Source organism: Lissotriton helveticus, chromosome 4_1, assembly GCF_964261635.1.
Source record: "Lissotriton helveticus chromosome 4_1, aLisHel1.1, whole genome shotgun sequence".
In the NCBI taxonomy this organism is placed as follows: domain Eukaryota; kingdom Metazoa; phylum Chordata; class Amphibia; order Caudata; family Salamandridae; genus Lissotriton; species Lissotriton helveticus.
In genome coordinates, this window is record NC_136063.1 from 88,185,270 (window position 1) to 88,205,455 (window position 20,186).

Consider the following 20,186-nt stretch of genomic DNA (forward strand, 5'->3'; position numbering starts at 1 on the left):
CTGCGATGTCTCGTTGGGGGCTGTAAGCGCTCTATCCATGCAATTACAATACAATTAGCGAGGCCGTATTTAGTGGACCCAGAGGAAAATGTCAGGCGTGTTTGAGACTCTTCATCTTTTCAGCAGCGACCGGTGTGCAATTTAGGGCAAGAAACTCAGTACAACCTGGGCTAGGGAGTCCGGGACACACAAGAGAAGACACACAGACACTCCTACTTTACAGAGAACCAGAATATTCCAGTCCACAGAGGAGGAGACACGCAGACACTCCCATTTTACACAAAGAAACGAAACTTGACTTTTGTTTTCTGCATTTCTGAATCATGGCTGCCGCAGCAGCTCAAGGCAGGAATCTCAAAGATGAGGCCTCTTGTTCCATCTGTCTGGAATATTTTACGGATCCTGTGACTATCGACTGTGGACACAACTTCTGCCGCCCCTGCATCACTCAGAGCTGGGAGGGGAGAGAGGGAAACTCCCCCTGTCCGCAGTGCAGAGAAATATCTCCCGGGAGAAGCCTCCGACCCAACATGCAACTGGGAAACATTGTGGAAATGTTAAAACAGCTTCACCTGCAGCCCCCCGTGGAGCCCCCACGGGAGAATCTGTGCGAGAAACACGAGGAGAAACTGAGTCTGTTCTGTGATGAGGAAGAGAGGTTGATATGTGTGGTGTGCCGGGAGTCCAAGGACCATAAATCCCACTCAGTGAGACCCATCGAGGAGGCTGCAGAGGAGTACAAGGTACGTGTGCGGGTGTTATGGGATCACAAGTTAAGTCGTTCCCTGAGACTCAAAGGGAAGGCTGCAGAGGAGTACAAGGGAAATATTTACAAGCCCTTTGCACCACCCCCTGTGCGGCACATTTTGCTCCCCCATCGTTATAAGGACATGTAAAGCCACACTGCGGTGCTTTTTGTGTCCTTGTAAATTAGGGTTACCAACTGGCAGGGTGCAAATTCAGGACGGTCAGTGTAAAAATTCAGGACAAAGGGTCAAAATTCAGGACAAAAATTCAGGACAGAAGTTCAAAATTCAGGACAAAAATTTGGGACAAAACATAAGTTTTACAGACATATCAGAGGAGGTGGCACAATAATATATAAGTAAGTAAATAGACAATCAAAATAAATACAAGTCAAAATAAGTTTATATAAGGTTGAGCCAATCGTGCACTTCACAGTTTTTTAGTATGCGCGCAGGGCCGGTCCTAGAACTTCTGGGGCCCCGGGCGAAAGTGAAGATGTGAGGCCCCTCTAATTTGCATGTAACATCCAGTCGCGGCCGGCATGACTCGCGGGTGGGGGGTCTCGCGGGGTTCTTGCGGGAAGGTACGCAGGGGGGTTAATATAAAACTAAACTTCCCTTTCCGGGTCTGGTGTCGTCTCTGCTCTCTTGCAGCCTCCCTTCCCTTTCCTAAGCCAATCACAAAGCTGAAATGACAGCGTTGTGATTGGTCTGGACGGTGACCAGCCAGACCAAAAAGGCCAGAATGCGCAGGACTGGTTTGGTCGGCCCCAGAGGGCCTACCAAACAGTCAGAGCCCTTAGCAGTGTGCAAGCCACTCCTCCCTTGCCCTAGAGTAGAACCCTCCCCCAACCAAACACTTCTGCTTTCTCACAGTGCGAGAAGCAGAAACATAAAATTTTAGTTTTAGCATTTTATGTTTCTGCTTCTCGCTCTGCAAGAAAGCAGTGGGGTGACACTCCTCCGCCCTAGTGGAGGAGTCATCCTTGGTAACATCACAAGAAGTGACATCACAGAAAGTGACATCGCAGAGCTATTGATCTTATTTGGCATCACTAAAGAGATCTAATGTGGATATCAGTAACATGGATAAAAAGATAAATATACAAATTAAATAAGTCCATTTATTTCAAAACTGTATTAAATGGATTACATGTGTCACTAGGATGGAAAAGCTAGGTTCAGGTCTAAACAAAGATGGATATTTGTTACTCATGTTAACTGATTGTTTCCAGATGACTGCATGATAAACATTCTAGTTCTGTCTCATAAAGGGGGGAGATCCTGTGGAGGTAATGAGGGGCGGGATCATTCAAAATATAAAATTACACAAGAGAAAACCTCTCACACCATGGATATAATTGCAAATTTCAAAAGGCTCCCTTGTCTTTCTATGCCATTATTGTGCTACCTTAGGATGACATTAATGCTTCGTAATTTGTTTTAACGTAAATCCTCTCACCAGGATCCCAGAGTCATAGGACAATCTTTTTTATGTGTGGGCTCTTTACTCGGCAGAACTATGTTATGTGCAAAAACACAACACATATAATACAAAATTACAAGACACCATTGCAAACAAATAAAGATTGTACATGAATAAAAAAGACTTAAAACAACCGAGACCACTGCTAAATCATACATTGGCTTGAAGGTATGCTTCAGATTGAAGTGGTTTTCAAATCAGCGTTTTTGATTGGGTGTTAGAACTGTAGGAAGTAGAAGTTGTTGGCTTTAGCGCTGGTGGAGCCCTATGCGACAATGTTTGTTCCCCCCCCCCCTCCCCCCCCCCCCCCCCAATGACTCGCTCTGCCATGGATTCCCTCACTACCACCCTTTAACAGTGTCCCTCAAGTCTCCACAACCACATTCTTGCTCCGATGCATTCAATTTGATTTACAGCGCCACTGACATCAGTGTAGGGTGTCAGAGAACTTTATATCACACACATTACATCGAGACAATCAATCATACGTCTGTAAATCACAAAAAGTAATGTTACATAAGACAAAGGACTACAAGGTGTAGGAGACACATGACAATCCTACTAGTAGGCAGTATAGTTTAATAGCGATTTATCTGGAGAAACACAAACTCTGGATTTAGAACGTAATACCATAGTTGGGGATTCTCTTTAATATCTTTAATATGATTTCTGTCCAAATGAACCCTTTTTGCATCATTAGGATAATCAAAGACTGGGGAAAAAACATAACGCTCTAATGTATACCTTCTGTGTTTGCATGTAGCTCTTAGATGACAGTTAATAGCTCATTGTTCTGTGTTAGGAGTTTGACTTATAAACTGCAAGTAACAATGGGATCTCTGACAAAAGCAGTAACCCACTGGCCTATTTACATCATGTTGACTTAGTGATCTGCACGGTACATGTTCTTTGGAGCAGGCACATTAACCCTCTGCTCTACCGTTTCACAAGTCAAAACTTCCACCTGACGAAACTCTATCTTTCTCAATGAAGAAACATTAATCACCGGAGATATCATGATATTTTTATTGTTGCCGAAAATTGTTGGAGGCAAGGAAGGAGGCGGCAAGTGCTTTTAAAAACAAAATATACTCAAAAACATTACGACCCCACCCACAGTCAGCTCAGTGCGATCTCACCGGTCACACCTAGAGCCTCCCTGCTCAAGGGTCCTGTGACCTTAGTGACAGAGTCACTGTTGCTCTTAGGTGTGCTGCTTCGTAGGCCTGCCCACAAGACTGGAAGTGAGCTTCAATAGGGGTTGTAGTGGACAGGCTTTCAAGGTTAACTTGCACTTGCCATCGCTATGGTCCACCTGCTGGTGCTCAGACACCATTCTTCTAAGGTGTTTCGGGGCCTTCTAAGGTCTAGCATGGGAATGTGCTCTCTCAGGGGAATGGTATGGTGGACTGGTCATGAAGGCTGAACCTGGTTCCAAAGTTCCAAATTTGGCAGCTCTGACCATAGTGCCACATCCTCTCCCCCACTGACCACCGTACTGCCCCACTGAGAGAAACTCGCACTGTCTTCACCTACAACCCAATTGCGCCCCGCAATAAACACCTCGATGCGACACAATCTAAATTATGCACTAGACAAGAGCAATATGAGCCTAAAATAAATGTAACATACTGGAAAAAGCAAACACTCATAGGGAATGCAAGATTAAGTACAGCATGTGAAATCTAAGCATGAATAACATGCTAACCTCAACGCCTTTACACTCATTGTTCAGAATCAGTGAGTGCTTTTCCATGAAAAGGTAAGGACATGACTACAGGACCAGAAGGGACCCTTTTCAATGTCCATTGCTTAGATCCTTACAAAATGTAAGCAGGGTGGTTTAAAAAGACCACATTTGTGAACACAGAGCTGCGGCATGCATTTTGTTTTCCTATCCGCCCATCAAACGGGTATGGCACAGTACCTCCAGGAATGGGGTGCTTCCTCACTCGGAACAAAAAATGCTGTTCAGAGAAATACAAGAAAACAAAAGTAGTGCTTCACTGGCAAACACTGTAAAGTGGCACTAACGTGTTTTGGATGTGAATAAAATCAATCTGGCCCCTTTTCGACACACTCTGGTGTTGCTCTCCTTCCCGATGCTGTACTTTGGAAGGGAAAAATCTTAGAAAGAGACTACCTTTCCAGCTAGAGTTTCTTTTTTGGATACATTTCGCAGGGGTTCAAATAATGGAAGGAGGGAGTAATGGCTACAAAGCCCAGGGAAGGGGGGACCCCACGTCTGGGCCTTGCAGCTTGCTCTAGCAGTCTAGTGCTTAGAGGCCCAGGGAAAGGGGCCCCTCCCCTGCCCCTTCGAAGCAATAACAAGGCATTTCACAAAACCCTGCTCTACCACGACAGTTGTAAATGCATTTTAAATGCATATTCTCATTAAAAAAACTGGGTGTTGCAAATATTTAAAAAAGCCAGTGATCTGGCTGCTCCCTTCACCCTTCACCCACCTCTCCTTACCTATGTCCGGCTGGTCCTGGACTCAAAGGGGCATTCTGTCGCCTAGGAACAAAATGCAGAAAGGGAATGGCTGGTACTTAACAGAGGTGCTGCCCCGCCTGCCCCTGACACTGTGAGCCAACATAATTGCAATCTCCTCTCGGTTTGTCCTCCCTCCCCCACCCCCCCCCCCCCCAGAAATCTCACAAGGCCCGGACCAGCAAGGTCGAGACATCTTGATGTGTATTGCGATTGTGTGGGGAGGGGGCCCTGGAGGAGCAGATGCAAAGGGGGCCCCACATCTGCACCTTGCAGCCTGGTCGAGAGCTGTGAGGGCCCCCTGCCCTGGACTTCGAAGCACTGGATAATGGATACGTCCCAGTGCAAGGGGCCACACGCCTAACCTTACAGCCTGATTTAGTGCTTTGAGGCCCAGGGGATAAGGACCACCTCTCCTGTGCCTCAAAGCAGTAGTGAGACACTTTGCTGAGCACAAGTGCCACTACTGCCTCCTTAACGTTTGTTCTTGTGTTTGAGTTGTCCTCCATTTATTGCAGTATTTTACCTCTACTTCTACTTTGTACGCTTTTGTAACCTGTACCCATGTCACTTTTTCCTCTTGTAATGTACCGTTTGCTACCTCTTGTATTTTCTTTGCTCACAATTGTCACTTTTTTTGCCTCATGTAACTTAACGTTTGCTTTTGTAATTTGCTCGCTTGGAATTTTCTCCTCATGTATCAGTACTGTTCCTATTGTGAAGCGCTCCGACACCTTCTGGTAAAGTCAGCGCGAGTTAAAAACGCATAAAATAAATAAACACTTCCCTACTGTGGCAGTCTGAGCTAGATGCTCCCCCCCTCCCCTCATCAACCTCTCCTTATCTGCTGATGTCTGGCTCATCGTGGAAACAAAAGGGCCATCTATCTCCTGGAGAGGAAATACACAAAGGGCAGACAAGTTCTTCAATACAGGATTTTAACAGAGGAGCTGCCCCGCCCTTGTTCTGGAGAGCTGCCGTAATTATTGGCTTTGTTGCTCTCACATCCTCTACCCCTTGTTTACCCTCCCCCCACCTTTCACACCCAGGAATGCCGCCCTGAACAAATACATTAGCAATGTGATCGGGTTGGGGGGGGGGGGGGGGGGGGCCTCGGAGAATAGGTGAGCTGCCTGTGAACGTGTGAAAGCGGGGGCCCCCTATTATTGTGCTGAGCGTGAGGCCCTGGGCAGCTGCCCACACTGCCCATGCCTAGCGCCGGCCCTGTATGCGCGCAACTTTGCAAAGCGACATCGGGCCCTTTCTGCAATCAAGATTTGTGCTAGCTACAATAAACATTAATAAATAGTATTTTTTATTTGTATGTTGAAATCTGTCTTTTAGATGTACAGTGAAAACGGTGTTAGTTATTTTATTTTCCCCATCATGGCGCCTAGACAAAAGCAGAATGCTTTGCCCTGTCCCATGCAGGAGAAGTCACCCCACATGCTGTCACTGCAATTGGGCCCATTAGCACTTATTGAATGACAACCAGCTGGAGTCTCAGACTGACAATGGGCCGCTCCACAGTCTGCACGAGGGAAGTCCGGGAGGGGCTGCTGCAGGCAGCCTCTTTAGTTTAAAAGATCAGAGCGAGAGGCCCGAGTGAAATCTTTTTAACTCACGGCACCTCTCGCATGGGAAACAGCATTCCTTTCTGAGATTTCCCATTTCGGTTTTAGTATGATGTCTGTAAGGCGTCCTTAATTTGGGATCCCCAAATTACGGACGCCTTACAGACATCATACTAAAATGACAGACGGTCCATGAAATTTACGGACAGTAGGTCACCCGATTGTAAATGCGTCCCTTATCATGTAGCACTATGCGTGAAAGGGTCGTTCCATGGGTGTTGCTGTGTGTGTTCCCACGCAACACGCATGGATTCTGCCCCATTTCCCAGATTCACAAGCTTTCGTAAACCTTGAAATGCATCAGAAACCTACACCTCCCCAGGGGCCCGCAGGCAGACGCAACGAGGAGAAATGTTTTCATTTCTCCTCGATTTTTCCTCTTTCTATGCGTGCTGCATTCTGTAGCACACATAGAAAGAGGCAAACACCTCTTGTGATTGTTTTTATGCAGGACGGTGTCCTTTCCCACAACCTCCCCACAACATAAGCACCCTTGCACCATGATGGAAGGGGGCCTGCATTGGCGCAGGGCAGCCAGTTATGTGCCAGCGCAGGGAAAAGCACATGGATGCGACATATTATTGTGAATATGACGCATCCCTGTGCTTTGATAGTGACTCAGTGCGGCGCAGTCAAATGGCTTGCAGTGCTGCTCTGAGCCTCTTTCTTGTAAGGTTGTCGTGGAATCACAAATGAAGCCACTCCTTGAATAATACAGGGAAGCAGGCCCAGTTTTAGTGGTTGGGCAAGGCCCAACCAAGGAAGTGCCCGGGCCCACCCAAGGCCAATGAGATCTGGAAATCCAGGGTTTGTTGTTTTATCCCTAATGGTCTCCAGATAAAAAATAGGACTACATTGAGAGGTACAGGAGTAGAAAGGTGTCCCAGCTCTAGGGTCACAAGTCCCACACATTGAGACCCGTAGAAGGAGCTAAAGATTTACAAGGGGTGTCTGTATCAGTTCAGACATAGCTAATTGCTTACTAAGGGCTCCATGGGGAATTGTGCCCAGGAGCACAGAGGTGGTCTGGAGGAATTCACAGATCACTCATTGCCCTGCACGGTCTCCATAGACTATTCTGCACAAGAGCACACAGTGTGTACTCCAGAGAATGAGCATAACAAGATAACGAGGGATGGTATGTCTGCCACAGCTCTGTGGTCACATGTCCCACACCTTAAGCCCCACAGAAGATGCTGCAGAAGTGTGCAAAGTGTGTCTGCGGGTGTTCAGTGTTTACCAGTGACATCACTCAGTAAGTCCCACAAAAAAAGCTGCAAAGGCTGATGAGTTTTGTGCTTAGATGACTGGAAATACAAGGCACTCCTAAGATTCCATAGAGAGGGGTGACAAAGATCACAAGGTTTGTGTGTGGGTGTTCAGGATTCATAAATGAAGAGACACTTTGGGAGTTTCTGCAGGAGGCTGCAAAAGAACATAAGGTGTGTCTGCAGGAGTTCAGCGATCAATGCATTCCTAGGACTCCAGAAAAAGGCAGCTCAATGGCAGAAAGGCACGTGTGTCACAGCCTGGGGCACATAAGGCCCGCAGCCCAAGTCCCATAGAAGAGGCTGCAGAGGAGCCCAAGGTATGATTGTCATAGACCTGGAATCACACATCCCACACCTCGAGTCTCATAGGTGAGTCTGAAGGATGCCTAAGAGTACACTGAATGTCTGTGAGTGTCCAGGGATCCTGAGTGTTGCTATGATCTTGATTAATAAGTAGAGAAGGAGGCCCAAGAGAACACAGTGTGTCTGTGAGTGTTCTGGGACCTCGAGGGGGGCTTTGGGCTCTGTAGCGCAGGAGAAGCAGAAGTGCACGGTATGTTAGTGAGTGCTCAGGGATCTCAAGCCCCGCGGGCTCTATAGCGAGAGAGACCCAAGAATACACATAATCTGTTCCGGGATCTCAGTAGGTTCTGTGGCTCTATGCAGAGAGGGGGCCAGGAGTACAATTTATGTATATGTCTGTGCAGGGATGACAGGTCTCATGCCGTGATTCCCCCCCCCCCCCTGTGCAGAAAAGCACAAGTATTGCTGTTGCAGCCCAGGGATCAGAAGTCACAAACTGGCAGTCCCAGTCCCACAGAATTGGCTGCTGAAGAGCACACTGTGTGTGTGCCATAGTCTTCGAATCACACTTTGTACAAGTGAGCTCCAGAGAAGAGGCGGCATAGGAGCACATGGTTCATCTGCGACAGTCCTGGGATCACAGGCCGCACACTTGAGCCCCTACACCAGGGTGTAGAGGAGCAGGGAATCTAGACACAACACTCTAGAGCAGCCACCGAGAACCCTGCCAGGAATGCAGCCCGCACCAGTCATTAGCGAGGTGAGGGCCTTAGCCGCCTGAGGAAGGTTTGAACACACTGACCCATAGTTTTCATTGCACCCAGGAGGAGATTGGCTGAGAGGTTTTCCCCTACTGGGTCATGGTGAGGAAATAGAAATTTTATATGGCCAGTGTGTCCCCCACTCGCACCCTATATATGTAACTATGCCCCATGTATGTCCATGTCATCATGTAATTTCCCACTGCATTTCCGTCCAATGTTAGCATGTCAGTTATTAGGCCCTCCATGAATGAAAGGTTAATTCTGCACTGAGGCCTATGTTGCCAATGCATTTGCATGGTACACGTTTAAAAGTCGAGATGCACACGTTTTGTGGCACAGTCAAGCCAGGCCCCGAATTCAGGCTCCGAGCCTCTTCTGACTCTGAAAGCTGCAGTTTAGTTATGAATCCCTGACCTCTCCCTTACTTCCTGCTCAGCTGAGAGGTGCCCGGCCTGGCCTGCCAAGACGGTATTTTGCCTACAGTTATCTGCTCAGCTCCGCAAAAACACATTCCAGTCTAATGAAAGGGGTAAACAAACATACTCCGCCTGCAGAAGATAGGGCCTAGCCTTTCTGTCTCCAGATTTACTGAACCCGCTTCCATAGAAGGCCTATGGCCCCACGTAATGCACGAAGAAATATACACGCACACTAGCATTTAGTGATGAACAGCCTTTACTCGAGAGACCTTTACTTCAGACAATACATCCTCCAAACACAAGATATCAGATGTGCCAAAGGTGCAGGTCGTTCTGACATCCCATACTCCTCTACTAGTGCTAAAGTCAGCTCCCCCCAGCTCTCTCCAGTTACACGTCAATTACACGTCATGACCAGTTTTGCGCGCGCAAGTAGGGTAAAGGTTTCTGCTGACCCTGCAGATCTCCTCCATGCATCCACCCACCTATGACACACCTGTGACTCATCAAGTGAACACACATACGCCTTCTTTCATGCCTTCTTTCATGCCCATGTGTTCTTATCTCTCTCCTTCACTTGCTCCGCCTGGAGCGCCCCGCCTTCTCTCATTCAATGCAATTGTATGGTTTTACTATATATAATGTGTTATGTGAATAAAGACTCAGATGACGACCCTTCCTGAACCTTAGTGGTGATGGAACCCGATTCTTCATAAGCTCGAGCTTTTGTATTAAAGCCCTTTTGAACCGGACACCACGGACTCTGCCTCTCATTTTTATGAGCGATCCTTATTAATGTATAGAAATTATGACAGGGTAATACATTATTTACCACAATGGGCCCCCAAACAGGCTACTTTCTAGTTCGATTTGGATTGACTGTAGATTGTCTGCTATGAAGGGACTCTTCGAAAGGAGGAAGAAGTGACCTGAACCACCAGTGCACAGCCAGGGGGGTGGTACTTGGCTGGAAGGGACAAGAGGTTTATAGGCCCGAACAACCCTCACTGAGACCTCTTTGTCTCTGTTCCCGTTAGAGTCAAAGCAACAAATTCCCGCCCACCCATCCCTAAGATTCTTCACAGCAGAAGATTTTAATTTCACCATAAATGTGCTAAAAACAAAGATTATTGGCAAGCTTATGGCACCTGGAATTGAAATTATTCAAAACTCGCCTTGCTGTGGGCTACGTGCTGGTAACTGTTGCCTTCGAGGGGTGCTCACATCATGGCGTCTTCTTTTGCTGGGAGGGCTCTGATGTGCTTGTATCATTGCTGGCTCTCTCTCCCTGGTTATTTGACGTCACTCTTGTAAATTCCTGATATGCCACATTTTAAGTAAAATAATATAATTGCCAGGATGAATATATTTTGACAACAAAGTTGTGGTGCAAGTTATGCCGAGCTGATCAAGATGTTAAGACTTGCGATGTTGCCATGGCGTCATTCTGCAAGATGTGTCATCACAGTCCTAATGTCTGTCATGTCTTATTCCTCACATTTCAAACTGTGCACCCAATTTATTAAGAGGAAAAAATTGTTGTGTTTCACCCACCACTTTAGAGGTTTTATGGAAATTGTAAGGAGTAGAAGAGCAGGGATTACTCACAACATGCCAGAGTCACTGAGACCCCTGCCAGGAGTAACTGAGTCTGGGCCTCATCAGAGTTTGGCAGATGCAGAGATCCACCAAAATGCGGCGTCATCAGCAGCACCTCTCTGCGCTCCATCAGCAGCAACTCCCTGGGCTCCACCAGCAGCACCTCCCTGGGCTCCACCAGCAGCCCCTCCCTGGGCTCCGTCAGCAGCGCCTTTCTGGGCTCCTCCCTGGGCTCCATTAGCAGCGCCTCCCCGGGCTCCATTAGCAGCACCGCCTGGACTCCATCAGCAGCACCTCCCCGGCTCTATCAGCAGCACCTCTGTGGGCTCCACCAGCAGCACCTCCCCGGCTCCATCAGCAGCATCACCCCGGCTCCTTCAGCAGCACCTCCCTGGGCTCCACCAGCAGCACCTCCCTGGGCTCCACCAGCAGCACCTCCCTGGGCTCCACTAGCAGCCCCTCCCCCCTGGGCTCCGTCAGCAGCGCCTCCCCGGGCTCCATCGGCAGCGCCTCCCTGTCCTCCCATGGCTCCATCAGCAGCACCTTTCTGGGCTCCCTCAGCAGCACCTCTCTGGGCTCCCTCAGTAGCACCTCTCTGGGCTTCATCAGCAGCACCTCCCTGGGCTCTTCCAGCAGCGCCTATCTGTGCTCCATCTGCTGCACCTCCCTGGGCTCCATCAGCAGCACCTCCCCAGGCTCCCTCAGCAGCACCTCCCTGGGCTCCACCAGCAGCCCCTCCCTGGGCTCCGTCAGCAGCGCCTCCCCGGGCTCCATCGGCAGCGCCTCCCTGTCCTCCATCGGCAGTACCTCCCCGGGCTCCATTGGCTGCACCTCCCTGGGCTCCATCAGCAGCCTCTCCCTGGGCTCCATCAGCAGCGCCTCCTTGGACTCCACCAGCAGCGCCTCCCTGGGCTCCACCAGCAGCGCCTCCCTGGGCTCCATCAGCAGCGCCTCCCTGGGCTCCATCAGCAGTGCCTTTCTGGGCTCCCTCAGCAGCGCCTTTCTGGGCTCCCTCAGCAGCGCCTTTCTGGGCTCCCTCAGCAGCACCTCTCTGGGCTCCATCAGCAGCACCTCCCTGGGCTCCATCAGCAGCACCTCCCCAGGCTCCCTCAGAAGCGCCTCCCTGGGCTCCAGCAGCAGAAACCCTTTCTAAAGGCCCATCTGCTGCTGGTCCCTCGGTCACTCTGATGCAGCGCTCACCCAGAAATATCACCAACCCAGGGTCCAAGTCACTCTGGTGGGGCCTTTAACACAAAAGTACAACACACCTAGTCACACACACACACTTTACCCCAGACTCTTGCAAATTTATATATACAATGGGTTGAGTGTATTCTTTCCTATGACAGGATACCTTTTAAGCACAGATTTTAACACCAACATTTGTTTCCATCAATAGTCCTACTAAACTAATCTATGCATCAATGTACCCCGCCAATCAGGTCGATGGACCAATTAGTTGAGCAAGTTGATAGTGATTGTTAAGACCAGCTTAACCTCACTAGAACAATACATTGATTTGCATAATTAATTGACTCTAAAAGAATCACAAACACCTGAAATCATTTAAAAGATTTCATGTAATTAATTTGCATAAAAGAAAATTAGCATTTATTCTATCATTGTTAATTCTCACTGAGCATTGCTATTTATTCAGGCAATAAATCAAGTAAAACTGTGTAATAAAAATCATGAAGAGAAAATTCAGGTTCACATTAATTGCATTATTCTCTAAAATAAAACATTAAACCTTGGTCATGTAACTGAAAGAGAAATTCTGCATGAAAAGACCAGAGAATCATAGTTAAAAACACATGCATTTAATTCTAAAGATTTCTATACTAAAACCCTGCCTACCCAGCACTAAACCCCAAAGCTATACTTACTAACCCAGGCCTCCTCGGAGGCAGTCTTTTTCCCAGGCCTAGTGTCCCGTTACGAATCTCGAACCTACAGGGGTTTATCAGTGAACCTTTTGGCATAGTTTCAGGCTCTCAGAATTCTCTGCAAACAGCTGCAGTGCAATCAGCATCTCCCTCTCTGCGATCAGCTCCTGTGACTCTAACAGACCCCAATTTTGGTGTGATATTTATACTGTATTTGTTGGCTCTCTACCCTCAAATGTTTCAACTCTTTCCATTTTCCTTTCTCTGATTGGTCATGACATTGCAATTATTAGCTTGAGAATACAGGTGGTGCACCAAAGATAGAAGTCCAGAAAATTGTAATATTGTGAAAATCCTTTATTTGGTTCAATCTTTAAAAGACCTCAGCCAATGCGTTTCGTTCCATGCGGAACTTAATCAGGGCTGAAAGAACACAGAATAAAAAACACTAAATACACAAACATACAGCACATATACTTACAATAACAACAATCAAAAAATAACACCATGAATCGTAAGACAAAGTACACGGACCAATCTTAAAACTATGCCATATAAGACCCATAGGTCTATTAATAATATGACACACACATGAATATTCACAAAAGACAAGCAACAGAGTGAGATGGGAACAAAACATAAAAGCGGGGAATAGTTACATTACGGAGTGCATAAGATCACTTTCCACCAGGATTTACACGTGCGCCATTAGGACACACCATTAGGGGAAAGATCAAAATTAAAACAGTAGCAGCAAACTAACGGAAAGAATGAATAGGAGAACGGAAAAGAAAATAGTGTGCAGTAGAGAAGAATAGGAGATACACATGAAATAAGAAATAGAAGCAATTAAGATTGAAAAGATAGTCTTTCCTGTCTAGTCCAAAGGGATTCTAAAAGGTGTTTATAATATATATCAAGCAACTGAACCAATTTATATATTTTGGGGTATCCATGCATCACATATTGATAGTTCTAGTGCAACAACAAGATAATGCTGCACTGGAGACATAGAGATGGACATCCCCTTGATGTAACCTGTTACATAAGGAAGTATTGGAAAAATAGGCTACGAGTCAGCGTCTCACCTTGTTAGTCTCTTGATAGTTCCTTGAAGTGGTCGAATAATGAGAGTTAAGAAGCATCGACGATATGAGTAGATCACTTTCTAAACATAACAATAAAAAATATATATATATATATATCAGGCTCCATAGTACAAAAGGTCCTCAGTGTGCAATGTATATAATCCCAGTCAAGTCTGGATTTGTATAGCGCGCTACATACCCAGAGGGTCTCAAGGCGCTTGAAGAAGGGTGGGGAGTTACTTGTTGAATATCCACGTTTTGAGTTGTTTTCTGAATGCTAGGTGGTTCTGAGTAAGGCGAAGGTCAGTGGGAAGTGAGTTCCAAGTTTAGCTGCTAGGTAGGAGAAGGATCTACCTCCCATGGTGGTTTTGTTGATGCGGGGTACAGTGGCAAGGGCTTGGTTGGAGGATCGTAGCTGGCGGGAGGGGGTGTAGAAGGATAGTCGTGTGTTGAGGCATTCGGGTCCGATTTCGTAGAGTGCTTTGTGTGCGTTGGTTAGGAGTCGGAAAGTGATCCTCTTATTGACGGGGAGCCAGTGGAGGTTTTTCAGGTGATCAGAGATGTGTTCTTTACGCGGGATGTCTAATATGAGCCTGGCTGAGGCGTTCTGGATGCGTTGTAGTTTTTTCTGGAGTTTTGCGGTGGTGCCGGCGTAGAGGGTGTTTCCGTAGTCCAGTCGGCTCGTGACCAGAGCGTGGGTGACTGTTTTTCTAGTTTCGGTAGGGATCCAGCGAAATGTTTTTTTGAGCATGCGAAGAATGTTGAAGCAGGATGAAGAAACGGCGTTGACTTGTCTGTTCATCGAGAGTGAGGAATCCGGGATGACGCCCAGGTTCCGTGCGTGGTCTGTCGGGATGGGTGCTTTTCCAAGGGCCTCTGGCCACCAAGAGTCGTCCCAGGCGGAGGGGGAGGAACCTAAGATGAGGACTTCTGTTTTGTCTGAGTTCAGTTTCAGACGGCTGTGCTTCATCCATTCGGCTACTTCTTTCATTCCTTCGTGTAGGTTGGTTTTGGCCGTGTTAGGGTCTCTGGTGAGTGATAGGATCAGTTGAGTGTCGTCGGCGTAGGAGATGATGTTGAGGTTATGTTGGCGTGCGATGGCCGCGAGGGGGTTCATGTAGACGTTGAAGAGGGTGGGACTGAGTGAGGACCCTTGAGGTACGCCGCAGATGACTTCAGTGGCCTCTGACTTGAATGGTGGAAGGCGGACTCTCTGCGTTCTTCCGGAGAGGAACGAGGTGATCCATTCCAGTGCTTTTCCTTGGATTCCGATGTTTTTGAGGCGCTGTAGAAGGGTGCTATGGCAGACTGTGTCGAAGGCTGCGGAGAGGTCGAGGAGGATGAGGGCGACTGTGTCTCCATTGTCCAGTAGAGTTCGAATGTCGTCTGTTGCTGCGATGAGGGCGGTTTCGGTGCTGTGCTTGGCTCGGAAGCCGGACTGTGAGGAGTCGAGGGATTTGTTGGTTTCGAGGAATGCGGCGAGCTGGTTGTTGACAGCTTTCTCGATGACTTTGGCTGGGAATGGAAGGAGTGAGATAGGGCGATAGTTTTTGAGTTCGGTGGGGTCAGCTGTGGGTTTCTTCAGGAGGGCGCTGAGTTCGGCATGTTTCCAGCTTTCCGGGAAGGTTGCGGAGTTGAGGGAGCAGTTGATGACGTCTCGGAGGTGCGGTGCAATAATGGAGTCTGCTTTGTTAAATATGTGGTGGGGGCAAGGGTCAGTGGGGGATCCTGAGTGGATAGAGTTCATCAGACGTATGGTGTCCTCAGTGGAGATTGGCTTCCAGTCATTGAGGATGTTCAGGGGGGGTGGGGTTCCTGCAGGGGATTGGGAGGGTTGGTCTCCGGGTTGGTTGTCGAAGCTGTTGTGGATGTCTGCGATTTTGTTGTGGAAGAATGAGGCTAGGGAGTCGCAGAGGGCTTGGGAGGGGGTGATGTCGTTGGAGTTGGCTGAGGGGTTGGTAAATTCCTTGACGATGTTGAATAATTCCTTGCTGTTGTGGGCGTTATTATCTAGACGGTCCTTGAAGGCTGCTTTCTTGGCATTTCGGATTAGTTGGTGGTGTATGCGGGTGGCGTTTTTGAAGGCGTCCTTGGTGCTGGTGGTTGGGTCTTTTTTCCAGGCCTTTTCGAGGGAGCGACAGAGTTTTTTGGATTTCTTAAGGTCATCATTGAACCAGGAGGCCTTCTTGCTGCCTAGTTTGATTTGTCGTTTTTTCAGTGGTGCTAGGATGTCGGCGCTGTTGGATAACCATTGGGTGAGGTTGGTGGCTGCTTGGTCTGCGTTTGAGGAATGGGCGGGGGGCTTTTGAAGAAGCGATGAGGAGATCTGGTCGATGGTGATTTTGTTCCAGTTTCTTTGCAGAGTGGGTTGGGGGTGGTTGTTGGATGTGGGCTTGTTGTAGGTGAAGTGAACGCAGCTGTGGGCAGTCCAAAGGAGAGCTGTGGTATGGCTGAAGGAAACATGTTACCTCCAATCCCTTGCTTGCCTCTATACACCAAAGAGAAACCTCCGGTCTCAGACAGCAGCATGGTTCTGCATACCAAGGTTTAAACGTACAAGATCAGGGGGCAGATCTTTTGCCTATCTCGGACCGTCCCTGTGGAACACGCTTCCTCCAAGCATTCGGAAGGAAGATAACTACCACAATTTCAGAAAGCTTGTAAAGACCTGGCTGTACGAACAATAATCCCTCAAAGTCTCCCTCCGTTTCTGTCTTTTCGCCTCTAGCTGTGTCTAGGCGCCGGGAAACCCTTCTTGGGTAGCTGTTGCGCCCTATAAATTGACAATAAATAAATAAATAAATGTTTGCTGGAGGTGAAGATAGGGTCGAGTGTGTGACCTGCGATGTGGGTGGAGGTAGTGACAAGTTGTTTAAGTCCGAGGTTTGTGAGGTTGTCCGAAAGGGTGGAGGTGTTGTGGTCGTTGTTCTTTTCAAGGTGAAAGTTGAGGTCTCCCAAAAGGATGTAGTCCTCGGAGGGGAGCGCGTGTGGAGTGATGAAGTCTGTGATGTCTTCACTAAATTGTGCGCGGGGTCCTGGTGGCCTGTAAAGGAGGGTGCCTCTGAGTGTGGTCTTGGGGTCGATGTGGATCTGGAAGTGAAGGTGTTCAGAGTTGGCGAGATTGATGTCTGAGCTGGTTGAGATGCGAATGGATTTCTTATGGACGATAGCGATGCCTCCTCCTGTGTGGCCGGTGCGGTCCTTGCGAATGATCTTATAGCCTTTCGGGATGGCAATGGTGATGTCTGGGGCAGAAGTGGCGTTCATCCATGTTTCTGTTAGGAAGGCGACGTCCAGAGATATGGTGTCGAGTAGATTCCAGAGGTCAATGGGGTGCCTGTGGACCGATCGGGTGTTGAGCAGGATGCTTTGTAGTTGGTTGGGGTCGGATATCTGTTGTGTGTTCGTAGATGAGGAGTAGTTCTTGGTGGCGTCAAACTTGCAGGAGTTGCAGGAAAAGGGTCCATGGGTGTGGCCAGGAGCAGCTTGGACGCAGGTGAGGGATCGGCCGGGGTTGAGGGCTAGGAGGGTGGTGGCATCGTAAGTAATGCGGGAGGGGTGGACTTCACGAGGACCAGGGGGTATATTGTTGTGTCCAGGGGATTGATGGACGGAGTTTAGCCTTGATGGACGGAGTTTAGCCTATCTCATGAAACAAATGGCGAAGTAGAATCAACCCGATACCCCCAGAATAAAAAAATTAGAGAGAATAACAGAACTCCTATAACGATCCCATATAGGAATCTAGAGCATCTACCAAACCCCCATCAACGCTGGGTGGCAAGTTCAAATACACGGGTCAGGAGAGAGTAGCATTATCGTAACCCCCCTATTATATTGGGATAATACACAATCTCACCTGTGGTGTAATATAAAGGTTCAAGTTGCAAAGGCAGCAATTATCAGCAACCAGGTGACTCCCGAGTCGCAGCACTTGTAAACCACAAAGGTAGTTGTGGATCTATTCAAGACAATATAAACACATACATATCATGAGGGCCCACAGCGTGAGGATGGGCCCAAAAAGACCAGTGACCAGGTATGCTAAAACACCCGATATATATCTTCACAGACAAAAAAAACATATTTCCTTAGTCCGCAAAAGTATTGATGGTCAAAGATAAATATTACCAACTCGATTCTACTATGGAAAAAGTGCCCATCTAAGACAGACTCCTATAGGATGTTATAAGACACATTAAATTAAGCATAAGGTAAAGACATTGCCATAAAATCTCAAGAACCAACGAGCTGTAATAAATAAAAGGAACCACTCGAGGGAAAACAAAAATCCAGCCCTATTAATACAGTACAAATGTACTCACCTATAGATATAATGAGCCACCCTTTGTCGCATTAGGTTAAACCTGCCGACCGACCAAAAGAATGGTCGCTCAGCTAAAAAAAGGGAGATATATAAATAACACGGGTCGGACATATGACAATTATTTACAAAAAGGAAAATTTCATTCTAAAATGCAGTGACAATTGCCAAAAACATGTTGCCAGATTTACCTTAGGTAAACAAATAAATGGGAAACGGTGCATCTATAACCCCGGACAGCATAGAGAAAGAAATGGGTTTACACATGAATCTGTAATCCTCAAGGTTCAAGTCGTGAGCATAGTAAGCACAAATAAATATTGGTTGATAGAGAAGGATATATGTGCCTCCCCCCATCGTTAATGCCATCTAAGCGTGATCCTCACTCGGTCAGAAAACTACTTACAAGTATGGTAGTTAACATACTTACTAATTAGTCAACCTGTACGGGGTCAATAACATCAAACCCACAAACATAGAGCTAAAGGGCCATCCATAATCCAAAGCCAACGCACTTATTTGGTGTTAGAAATATATGCATTACTTCGAGTTATGGTAAAACTGAGATCCAGCATTAAATATATTATAAGACCCTCCATCTATAAAGTCTAGCACCAAAGAAAGAACCAACAGTCTATGTAACCCACCATCAATAAATGGGAGGCAAATACGTTCCGAAAGTAACCCCATTACCTGGTCACATTACGTGGGTGCCCAAAAATCAGCCGGCTCGCGAATCTCGCCATGTCTGTGGGTCCGGTTCAAATAGTCCGCGTCTACCCATAATGCACCCGCCTAATCACGTGTATCCAATAGAATGAACGCATTTTACCTCTTGTCGAGAGTGTGCGCCATCTTAGAACGGTTCAAGAGTGTACTCAGCCAGATTAGAAATACATATGCCTCTATCATCACTGCACATACAGAGTTTAGAAAAAGGTAAAAAGAACATAAATGAGCTATTGATCAACTAATATCCAAAGGGTAATGAGAACGGGATGGACCGATTAGAAAACTAATATACATTATTAGACTTAAATAATAAATGAACGTCCTGTTCGGAAATGACGTTAGCAGTACCATTATGGCATCTCATGTAGGCACATGAAGATCCTACCTTATGTTGATCATATTTTGAATTAGATAATGTGCGCCTTCCAAATTATTGACAAGTGCGATCCTATGTATATCTACTGATAGTGTGAGAGGCATATGTCGAAATTTATACTGGGAACCCAGCGCCATCTTAAAAGGGATCACAAATATAGTCATAGTGTAAATAAACACTATCATTATTAGGGTGGCTACCAAGAGCGTTGTGTCACACGCGATACTGTAATCTAATGCAAATCACAATTAGCAATAACTAGACGGAGCTTCACAAACTTATATAGAGGCATAATCATATCACACTCAACAATATAACCTTACCTGAGAACATCTAGAAATATTGGACTGAGCTCCACAGACTAGACAAATGCATACACCCAAGTACACCAGATCTGTACGTAAATAGAACAACTGGCCCTATAGGTTATCGCTCAAACGCTCCGTCCATCATCCCCTTTTGTATCGCTTTGTTCGCCCTAAGTTGGCAGGGTTTGCTCAGACGTGAGTCCCTTGCTCACTTGGCCACTGGAATCAAGATAGCCTGGCTGATGAGGATTATGAATCCGAAACCGGTCCTCGGAAGCTTGTTTCCGGTCCAGGGAAGGCATGGCTTGGCAGTTCGGGCTGGACTGTTCCCATGAGGCACAGGGTCAGACTGATTTGCATATAGCCATGTCTGAACTGGGGTGGCAGAGTGGGCTAAAGAACGGTGATGGATCAAACCCAGATATTTTGACTGGGTGTGAGTGTTTGATTGGTTCAGATGCTCCGTCAATCACCACCCCCTTTTGTACCGCTTTTGGCCGCCATAAGTGTGGCAGGGTATGCTCAGACGTGAGTCCCTTGCTCACTTTGCCACTGGATTCAAGCAAGCCGGGCTGAAGATGGCTGGAATGCCAGTAACCGGTCCTCGGCAGCTTGTTTCCGGTCCAGGGAAGGCATGGCTTGGCAGTTCGGCCTGGACTGTTCCCATGAGGCACAGGGTCAGACTGATTTGCATATAGCCATGCCTGAACTGGGGTGGCAGAGTGGGCTAAAGAACGGTGATGGATCAAACCCAGAT

General features: G+C 47.4%; 1 protein-coding gene across 1 annotated transcript in view; it reads left to right on the forward strand.

Moving 5' to 3' along the window:
- Window positions 1-323: 323 nt before the first annotated feature.
- LOC144827031 (E3 ubiquitin-protein ligase TRIM39-like) overlaps window positions 324-20,186 on the forward strand; it is a 223,163-nt gene continuing 203,300 nt past the window's right edge. The window contains exon 1 of the mRNA XM_078685497.1: window positions 324-743. Coding sequence (XP_078541623.1) covers window positions 324-743 — 420 coding nt within the window. The remainder of the gene's footprint in view (window positions 744-20,186) is intronic.